Below are 11,262 nucleotides of genomic sequence, written 5' to 3' on the forward strand. Positions count from 1 at the left end.
CCAATTTTTAAATTATTTTTCTATGTGCTTTCCTTCCAATTCCTTCTTGAAAACTCGGATTTGCTTTTTCCATTTTTGATGTTTTCTGACGTTTTTTGGAAAGGTTTCTAGAAAGTTTTCCAGAGTATTAAACAACTGAATAGGAATTCTATTTTGTAAATCTGACACAGAAAAACGGTGTCACTAGGTCTCCACGCGTTTTCCACACTTTTTCTTCGAACCAATCAGGCCCAAAGAGAAAATATGAGAGAGAGGAGATGAGAAGGTAAGGGAATTTCCTTCTGCTCGATTCCACCCAAATTTGAAAGGTAACAAATTTCTATCGAATGGAGGGGAATTTAACTAAATGAGGGATGTCACTTCCTTAAAAAACACATCCAAATAGAAATGGATTTGGATTCTCTACATCTTTAATTGTGAAGAATCTTTACAATTGGTTATGTGAAAAAATAATATTAAATTACGCACCGGCTCCTAGAAACAACAAAAGGATCTCTACACCTTAGATGCAAAATAAAAAGAGAATGAGGAAGGAAACCATTAAAAAGTTTTACACCCATATCTTAAGAAAACTCATGAAATATGTTTTTTTAAAATACGAGTCACATCATCCAATAACAAAGTGTCACGTCACTTTTTTATTTGGTTTGACAGTGAGACCCAAACAAAAGAAAACGAAATAATCGCAGGAAAATAGATTTTCTGTAATTGCCTTCTTTAATTTTTTTGGGCAACCAAACATCCCCTAGGTTGGTACACGTACGCACGTGTTCCCCAACTTTCCTTGGTCTAATTAGCTCTCACGTTATTTATCTATTTCGTTGTCACGGCAATAAATTATGAAAGCCCCTGTCGTCCGACTCAAACACGGGTCCATGAAATTACAGTTAGAATTATTACTAAAAACAATTCCGCAAAAAGAAATATCGTCTCTATCTCTTGTACGTAACTACTCCTCGTGCTCGTTCGACAAACACGCTAACAATAGAAAGAGAAGAAGAAACAGGTCTGGCGCTCGTTAATCTATTTTGTCCCATATTTTCAGGATCTGCCATTGTTTGTTTTCCAGAGTGAGGGAGAAAAGAGAAAAGATGAAATGGGAAGATATAGACAGGAACCTAGCGAAGATGTTCGAAGGGGCGAACCTCAGCGACTGCCGCGAGCGACGAAAGCTGCGTGAGGCTTTCAAAGATGTGCAACTCAGTCTCGATCACTGCCTCTTCAAGGTCCTTTTCTTTCCTTTTTGATCCTTGGTTTTTTTTTCCTTCTTCCTTTGGTATTTGATTTTTATTTGTTTGTTGATGATTGCATTGAGAACTGTTCATTGATAAATATTGGAGCGAAGAGTTTGCTCGAGTTTTGCTAATGTACTACCTTTATTTGTGTCGAGAGGGGCCGGGGTTATCCGCAATTAATGTTTTTTTTATGTGGATAGAATTTGTGAATCTCTTTTTTTTGGCTCTCCATGGACCATATAAGATTGATATGGTTTCTGATAGAATTTGGAAGCTAGATGGAAGATTATTTGATGTTACAAAATTATTCAAGTATTTCTATCCCCTCCTAGATTTGTAATCCTCTTTGTGTTGCCGAAACTGTACAGACTTTTGTGTTAGGGATTTTAGGCTTCCCGCATACTACGATCACCACAACTTTAAAGCCAATCCATAGTCAATAAGATAGAAAATAACCACAATTAAGAAGAAAGAACGATGAGATTTAAGTGGTTTGGTCGACCAACTTCGACCTATATCCACGGGCAACAATATGAGAAATCCACCATGTATTAGGGAGAACTACAAACGGAACCCCTCGACTCTCGTCTTTCAATCACTGAACTCACATACATAATCAACTCTTTGTTGAAAAGTAAACTTGATTTTGGATTAAGTTTAATTATTGGATCAATGATCCAATTATCACTTGTTGGGCCAAAACCCAATACTTGATCCAAGTTCTAGAGTTTTCTCTAGAAATATCTAAACATCTCCACCTCCTTAAAATGTTCTAGAAAATTATAGAGAATGAATATCTAGATATTTCTCTAGATAATTGTAATATAAAATTCTAGATATTATGCTAGAACTCTCTAGATTTAGGATTAAAATATTCTAGATATTTTGTACTTTGGAGGCTATAAATATCTTCCCTTCCCTCTCATTTGTAATCAAGAAGTTCCAAGTTGTTCTAAGGTGTTCAAAAGAAATAAAAATCTTCTTCTTCCTAAATTTTCTATTGTCTCCCGAATTCTTAAACACTTTCTCTATCACCTCCAAATATTTCTTCCCAACAAAGTGGTATCAGAGCTAGAAGATTCCCTTGAAGATGGCGAGTAACGGTGTTCCCTTTCAAGTCCTGATGCTCACAAAGAGCAACTACGACAATTGGAGTCTAAGAATGACGGCTATCCTAGGAGCACATGACGTGTGGGAGATAGTCAAGAAAGGCTTCATTGAACCGGAGAATGATGGTAGTCTATCTCAAACTCAAAAGGATAGTTTGAGAGACTCAAGGAAGAGAGACAAGAAGGCTCTCTGTCTAATCTATCAAGGTCTAGATGAAGATACATTCGAGAAGATCGCGGGAGCAAAGACGGCCAAAGAAGCATGGGAGAAGCTTCGAACTTCTTACAAGGGAGTAGATCAAGTCAAGAAGGTACGTCTTCAAACTCTAAGAGGAGAATTTGAAGCGTTACAAATGAAGGAAGGTGAACTCGTCTCCGATTACTTCTCAAGAGTTTTAACGGATACTAATAACCTAAAGAGAAATGGCGAGAAGTTAGATGAGGTGAGAATCATGGAGAAGGTTCTTAGATCGTTGGATCCAAAATTCGAGCATATTGTCACTGTCATTGAAGAAACATAGGATTTGGAGGTTATGACGATGGAGCAACTTCTTGGGTCGTTACAAGCTTATGAAGAAAAGAAGAAGAAGAAGGAAGATATTGCAGAACAAGTACTCAAGATGCGGATTGATCAAACTAAAGAAGAAAGCGGACGAAGTTATCAAAGACGAGGTGGCGGTCAAGTCCGAGGACGAGGTCGTGGATATGGAAATGGACGAGGTTGGAGGCCTCATGATGACAACACCAACCAAAGAGGAGAAAGCTCATCAAGAGGTCGTGGGAGAGGAAATCAAAAACCAAGGTACGATAAGTCAAGCGTTAAATGCTATAATTGTGGAAAGTTTGGACACTATGCTTCCGAATGCAAAGCTCCGAACAATAATAGAGTTGAAGAGAAGTCCAATTATGTTGAAGAAAGAAGCCAAGAAGATGATATGCTATTGATGACTTACAAGAAAGATGAACAAGATGAGGTTCACAAGTGGTACCTCGATAGCGGTGCAAGCAATCACATGTGCGGGAAAAAAAGCATGTTCGTGGAGCTTGATGAATCGGTGAAAGGAAATGTGGCTTTGGGAGATGAATCGAAGATGGAGGTGAAAGGTAAAGGAAATATTCTCATCCGATTGAAGAATGGAGATCATCAATTTATTTCCAACGTTTACTATATCCCAAGCATGAAGACCAATATATTGAGCCTTGGACAACTCATAGAGAAAGGTTATGATATTCGATTAAAGGATAATAACATTTCTATAAGAGACCAAGAAAACAATCTCATTACCAAGGTGCCGATGTCAAAGAATAGAATGTTTGTTCTTAACATTCAAAATAACATCGCACAATGTCTCAAGATGTGCTACAGGGAGGAGTCCTGGCTTTGGCATCTTCAATTCGGGTATCTCAACTTTGGAGGATTAGAGCTACTTTCTAAAAAGGAGATGGTGAGAGGATTGCCTTGCATCAACCATCCAAATCAAGTGTGTGAAGGGTGTCTACTTGGAAAGCAATTCAAAATGAGCTTTCCAAAGGAGTCAGACAGAAGAGCGCGGAAGCCATTGGAACTCATACATACAGATGTATGTGGCCCGATCAAACCAAGATCACTCGATAAAAGTAACTACTTTCTTCTCTTTATTGATGATTTTTCAAGAAAAACATGGGTTTACTTTTTGAAGTAAAAATCAGAAGTGTTTGAAAACTTCAAAAAGTTCAAAGCCCATGTCGAGAAGGAAAGTGGCCTTGTGATCAAAGCCATGAGATCCGACCGTGGAGGAGAACTCACATCCAAGGAATTTGAGAAGTATTGTGAATATAACGGTATTCGAAGACAATTGACGGTGCCGAGGTCCCCTCAACAAAATGGAGTTGCGGAAAGGAAGAACCGGATAATCCTTGAAATGGCGAGGAGCATGCTCAAAAGTAAGAAACTACCAAAAGAGTTGTGGGCAGAAGCAGTTGCATGCACGGTTTATCTATCAAATCGATCTCCAACAAGAAGTGTTTCGGGAAAAACACCACAAGAAGCTTGGAGCAGAAGGAAGTCCGGTGTTTCTCATCTAAGAGTCTTTGGAAGCCTTGCTCACGCTCATGTATCGGATGAGAAGCGGAGCAAACTAGATGACAAAAGTGAGAAGTACATCTTTATTGGTTACGATGCCAACTCCAAAGGCTACAAGCTCTACAATCCTGATACAAAGAAGACAATCATCAGTCGAAATGTCATCTTTGATGAAGAAGGAGAATGGGATTGGAGATCAAATGATGAAGACTACAACTTCTTTCCACATGTTGAAGAAGATGAATTGGAGAAACCAAGAGAGGAGCCTGTTACCCCACCAACTTCACCAACAACGAGTTCTCAAGAAGATGAAAGTTCGAGCGACAGGACTCCACGTTTCAGAAGTCTGCAAGAACTTTACGAGGTAACTGAAAATCAAGATAATCTTACTTTATTTTGTCTATTTGCGGATTGCGAGCCCATGAATTTCGAAGAAGCTATGGAGAAGAAGACATGGAGAAATGCAATGGATGAAGAGATCAAGGCGATACAAAAGAATGAGACATGGGAGTTAGCTTCACTTCCAAATGGGCATAAGGCGATCGATGTGAAGTGGGTGTACAAAGCAAAGAAGAACTCTAAAGGAGAAGTTGAAAGATACAAGGCAAGATTGGTGGCAAAAGGTTATAGCCAAAGAGCGAGAATCGACTATGACGAGGTATTCGCTCCTGTTGCTCGTCTAGAAACTGTTAGATTAATCATTTCATTGGCAGCTCAAAACAATTGGAGGATACATCAAATGGATGTCAAATCAACCTTCTTAAATGGAGGTCTTGAAGAAGAAGTTTACATTGAGCAACCACAAGGCTACATAATCAAGGGAGAAGAAGACAAAGTCTTGAGGTTAAAGAAGGCGCTTTATGGGTTAAAACAAGCACCAAGAGCTTGGAACACTCGAATTGATAAGTACTTCAAGGAGAAAAGTTTCATCAAGTGTCCATATGAGCATGCACTCTATATCAAAACTCAAAATAATGATATATTGATTGGATGCTTGTATGTAGATGACTTGATATTCACAGGCAACAATCCAAGTATGTTCGAGGAATTCAAGATGGAGATGACGAAGGAGTTCGAGATGACCGATATTGGATTGATGTCTTACTACCTTGGAATTGAAGTGAGACAAGAAGATAATGGAATTTTCATTACTCAAGAAGGCTATGCTAAAGAGGTTCTTAAGAAGTTCAAGATGGATGACTCGAATCCAGTAAGCACGCCAATGGAATGTGGAGCCAAATTGTCAAAGCAAGAAGAAGGAGAGAGTGTAGATCCAACACTATTTAAGAGCTTGGTTGGAAGCCTACGCTACTTAACGTGCACAAGACCTGACATCCTATATGCAGTCGGAGTTGTGAGCCGATACATGGAGCATCCAACAACAACTCATTTCAAGGCAGCTAAAAGGATACTTCGCTATATCAAAGGTACCATAAACTTTGGCTTGTATTACTCTGTTTCTGACGATTACAAGCTTGTTGGATTTAGCGATAGCGACTGGGGTGGAGACGTAGATGACCGAAAAAGCACAAGCGGATTCGTGTTCTTCATTGGAGATATATCTTTCACATGGATGTCAAAGAAGCAACCAATTATCACCCTTTCTACTTGTGAAGCGGAGTACGTAGCGGCTACTTCATATGTTTGCCATGCTGTTTGGTTACGAAACCTGTTAAAGGAGTTGAGTTTGCCACAAAAGGAGCCAACGAAGATCTTAGTGGATAATAAGTCAGCAATAGCTTTGGCAAAGAACCCAGTCTTTCATGATCGAAGTAAGCACATTGACACTCGTTATCACTACATTAGAGTGTGTGTTACCAAGAGGGACGTTCAATTGGAGTACGTGAAGACGAATGATCAAGTAGCTGATATCTTCACCAAGCCTCTCAAGCGCGAAAATTTTATCAAGATGAGGAGTTTGCTTGGAGTAGCAAAATCAAGTTTAAGAGGGGGTGTTGAAAAGTAAACTTGATTTTGGATCAAGTTTAATTATTGGATCAATGATCCAATTATCACTTGTTGGGCCAAAACCCAATACTTGTTCCAAGTTCTAGAGTTTTCTTTAGAAATATCTAAACATCTCCACCTCCTTAAAATGTTCTAGAAAATTATAGAGAATGAATATCTAGATATTTCTCTAGATAATTGTAATATAAAATTCTAGATATTATGCTAGAACTCTCTAGATTTAGGATTAAAATATTCTCGATATTTTGTACTTTGGAGGTTATAAATACCTCCCCTTCCCTCTCATTTGTAATCAAGAAGTTCCAAGTTGTTCTAAGGTGTTCAAAAGAAATAAAAATCTTCTTCTTCCTAAATTTTCTATTGTCTCCCGAATTCTTAAACACTTTCTCCATCACCTCCAAATATTTCTTCCCAACACTCTTATATTCTCTCCAAAACTCACTCTTTATAATCTTTTGAACGGACAAAGACTGCGAAACTCTCGCCTCTCGCATAATATTATTGAATCAGGCTACGCCCTTTGCTAATCCTAGATTACAAAAATATTGGTCTTCTCGTCTCCTTAGTTTTTCCTTCAATAATAGAAGAATATATATAGTGAAACCAAAACTCTACCCCTAACCAAACTTCCTAATTAGAATAGGATACAAATTCCTAATCATGATGATACTTAATCTCCTAATCATGATAGATCTCTAACTCTATCTAATTCTCATGAAGTTATATAAAGAATCAAAGACACAATCCTAACATTTTCAGCAGGCAATGCCAGCTGTTTCAGTTGTTGAAAAAATTCTAGCTCAATTTCCTTGCCCGCGATGACCTCTACGATAAACTGATAAGAAATCTCATTGTGCTCGGTTCTAGCATTTAAGATGAAATGTTTGGTCATGGCTATCGCCGACTCTATTGAAGTGGAGAGTTGTTGATGGCTCTGTTCTTGTTGTGGAACAGATAAAATTCTTCAGAGTAGTTATGTTTTCCATGCAGCAGACATAGCTGATATATTTTCTACTTACATAGATGATAGGGTTAATCTATTGCTGCTTTTTCGAGGACTAGGATATTACTTTGCTCTAAGAGGAGGACATGCACATCCCGCATCTACTTATATGCACCTACAAACTTCTCAAGAATTTTAGATTTTTCCTAATACTTCTTAAGTTTTGGAGATCTCTATAAACTTCTTATTCTCAATGATCTTAATTGTTCCATAACATATTTTTTCATGAAAGACATAGTTGATCCATTTTCTTTTAGTAAAGGAAAAAATGTAAAAAAATTTAGGTACATGTTGCCTAACATTTGTTGCTACCTCTTCTTTACAGTTGCCAGACGTTGGGATAAAGATGAAGGAGGTAAAGAATTATCTTTCGCTTTACTTTGCTCAAAGCATAGACAGAAGTTTGACAATGTGGCGATTGAACATTTTAATTGTTTTTTTTAGACAATGCTACATTTTCTTGCATAGATATCAATTTTAACATTTTCTTATGTAAGGCAGTCCTATGAGGTGAACACTCGAGGATTGGAGATTTATTCGAAAAGTTGGCTTCCTGAGAATTCTTCAATAAAGGCTATAATTTGTCTTTGTCATGGATACGGTGATACTTGTTCGTTTTTCTTTGAAGGTAGTCGATCCTTTACTGTTGGTTTTTTTTTTCTTGAAATTGAAAAATTAATTGTTATGCAGTTATATTTATGAAATATGTGCATAATAGGAATTGCAAAAAAATTGACATCTGAGGGATATGGAGTGTTTGCATTGGATTACCCTGGATTTGGTCTTTCAGAAGGCCTTCACGGCTACATACCTAGTTTTGATGATCTTGTTGGTGATGTAGTTGAGCATTTCACAAAAATAAAAGGTAATATTTTCGACCTAAATTCATCTACAACAAATTCTCAGTATTTAACATCGACATCTTTTCTTTATAAAAAAAATATAAAGCAAGCAACTTTTGCTCATCATTCTCTTTTTCGAGTTCATTCATTTGAAATAAGGTATTATCTGCAGCAACATTTGTTTCAACTTTAGACGTTATGGATTTGTAGTGACTGATTCAATGCATCTAGACTTTATGTAGTATTGCTGCAGTTTACCCAGAATGTTGGAACATTTGCAATCATGATATCTTATTAGCTTATATGCTGTACTTTTTTATTAATCAGCCATATATATTCGAACAAATAACCTCAACAATTTTCAGGGTCCTAATTGGGATCTTGATGGCCACCTTATCATGTTAAACTACAGCAAGAATCAATCACCTTCCATGCCTTTTTGCTAAACAATTAATGCCCAAATTAAAGAGGGTGGAATCATCCCAACTTTTTACTTACAAAACTTTCTTTTTCCCCATATATATAAATATTTTTCCAGAAAAACCTGAATATAAAGGCCTTCCGAGTTTCCTATTCGGAGAATCCATGGGCGGAGCAGTTGCTTTAAAGGTTCATCTCAAGCAGCCCGAGGCATGGGATGGTGCAGTTCTTGCTGCACCAATGTGTAAGGTTATCTTTCACCTCTGGACTTCAATTAAGGGTTTTCGATAGCAATCATCCTAGTCTCTCTGTTTTTTTTAACTAAACATACTTTTTTTTTCATTAGATATCAGATGATGTTGTTCCATCTTGGGCAGTACAACAATTTCTTATCGGTATGGCGAAGTTTCTTCCTAAAAGAAAATTAGTTCCTCTAGCGGACTTGGCAGAAAAGGCATTCAAGGATTTAGAAAAGAGAGAGATGGTCAGTTTTTGGTGGACATTCTGATTGTGTTTGTCAAAAAAAAAGTATACAATTGGTTTACATTCTCTAATAGATCATAATGTTTGCTGTTTCTGCAGTGCAAGTTTAATGTAATTTGTTACAGAGATAAACCGCGCCTAAGGACAGCAGTCGAGCTCCTAAGAGTAACGCGAGAAATTGAAAGCCGATTAGAAGAAGTATGAGCTTCTAATTGTTCTTATTATTTCAGCTAACTGAAGAAAGTACATGAATATGACGACCGATAATGAAAAAGTTCTTATAAATTCGATTTGTTTTTTTTTTTTTGGTGGTGTTCATAATTTTCCAGGTTTCTCTCCCTCTGTTAATTTTACACGGTGACGCGGATGTTGTAACCGATCCTTCAGTGAGCAAGGCTTTGTACGAGAAGGCATGCAGCTCGGACAAGAAGCTCTGCTTGTATGAAGATGGGTATCATTCTCTTCTTGAAGGAGAATCGGACGAGATTATATTCAAAGTTTTCGGTGACATTATCGGTTGGCTTGATGTACATAGTGAAAAAATAATATCGTCGTCATGAATTTTCCCTCTGACACATGCAAAATTTTGTTTTTATATTCTTGTTTTGAGCTTTGAAGTTAGCTCAGAAAGCCATCTTATTGGTTGGAAGTAATAGAAGGAAGATGAGAAATGTTGTACTCTTAGTATGAGAAGTGAAGATGCATGTATCCTTGGTGAACAATATTGGTAAGCTTAATTTTAAATACAAGGTTAATGGCAGAATGCGGATAGACTTGTTCGCCAAATGGAACTTGCTACCCCTATTGTTCTATTGTTGCACACAGACTCCCTAGTAACTGAAAACTATTCAGATAGATCCTCTCAAAAGGGTAAAACGATTTCGATTAGGGGGTCTATCCGCAACAATAAAGCTACGCGATAATAATGTGATGGTTGTACAGGGTCTATCCGTAATTAACCCTTAAATATCTATTATAAGGTTATAAAAGATAACAAAGTGAAAATTCATGATTAAGATCGAATCCTCGATGATGTTGAAAAGAGGAGAAATAGCAATTAGAGGCGTTTGATCCCCTGCTTCATAAGATGAAGAGTGAGAACTGAGAAGATAATGTAGATCAAGGGAAGAAATAATTAGTGGAAACGTTACGTGATTGAGCACCGTAAATCTTGTCAGAGTCGACCATGTGTGAGCGGGACAGTTTTGAACCACACAATGAGTAGTTAGATATTCATTTTGCCCTCTATGGTGTCCATTGAAAAGCTCAGAACTGACCACTATTATGTAGTCAGCTCTGTTAAAAAAGGACGTCAAGATTGAGACTTACTAGTTAGGGCCCATAGCAAGTCAAGGCCTTAATATCAGGTCCTAAAAGAATATAGGCCCACCATAGAATGGAGTCACATAATGTTGTCAAGTACGGACAGCATTAAGTTGGGATTATTAATATTAAGCCCATTCTTAAGAAGGAAACACGTAACCCCAAATAGGAAATATAAAACTTAGGTTCACTTTATTAGAAGGAAACACAAAAAAAAACCTAATATTTGGACAAGGCGGAAATTAGCAACTTTAATGTCAAAAGCCAAAATAAACTACTAGGCTGCATTATCAAGAAAATATTAAAAAAAAAAGGAAAAACATTTTTTGTGCCCAAAAATGGGACAGGTCCCGGGAATCACTGATGTGTAAATTCTCCATTTTACATTTATTATTATTTTCAATTTTCCAGGTTTGACAGATGAATAAAGTAAGTGGGGGTAGTTTCGGATTTTTTTTCAGAGTTCCTTTTTTCTTCTTGATGTTTCTCTATCCTCCTTTCCTAAACCTCTTCTCTTCTCACCCATCTTCATTTCTTTGCTAAAGCACAGGACAACTGAACTCTGACTGAATTTTAGGGCCCCAGTTGAGATCACACACAGACCAGGCTGATTTTTAGATTGACGTCACGACCAGAATGGGTTTAAATTAATTAAGTCAATCCAAATTTTAAGGACAACGTAACAAAAGGAGAAACATTGTTTGCGACAATAATAAAGAAAGGTGAAAACTTCTTCGTCGACGAGAAATTGGAGAAGAGGGCAAAAAATATAAACGGTTGAGTTACTTGATGAGTTGACAAAGGTCTTCAAAGGACT

General features: G+C 37.3%; 1 protein-coding gene across 2 annotated transcripts; it reads left to right on the forward strand.

Moving 5' to 3' along the window:
- LOC109825432 (caffeoylshikimate esterase-like) lies at positions 924-9,884 on the forward strand. 2 transcript variants are annotated; one of them, XM_020392599.1, is made up of 9 exons: positions 924-941; positions 1,046-1,226; positions 7,703-7,732; positions 7,879-8,005; positions 8,096-8,242; positions 8,758-8,888; positions 8,986-9,123; positions 9,222-9,320; positions 9,452-9,884. In XM_020392599.1, the coding sequence occupies exons 2-9, from the start codon at positions 1,092-1,094 to the stop codon at positions 9,680-9,682; spliced, it is 1,038 nt and encodes a 345-aa protein (XP_020248188.1). In that variant the 5' UTR covers positions 924-941; positions 1,046-1,091; the 3' UTR covers positions 9,683-9,884. The 2 variants fall into 2 exon arrangements, with proteins under 2 accessions (XP_020248188.1, XP_020248887.1); XM_020393298.1 differs by lacking the exons at positions 924-941; positions 7,703-7,732 and having other exon boundaries at positions 956-1,226.

Source organism: Asparagus officinalis, chromosome 1 (genome assembly GCF_001876935.1).
Source record: "Asparagus officinalis chromosome 1, Aspof.V1, whole genome shotgun sequence".
NCBI lineage: Eukaryota > Viridiplantae > Streptophyta > Magnoliopsida > Asparagales > Asparagaceae > Asparagus > Asparagus officinalis.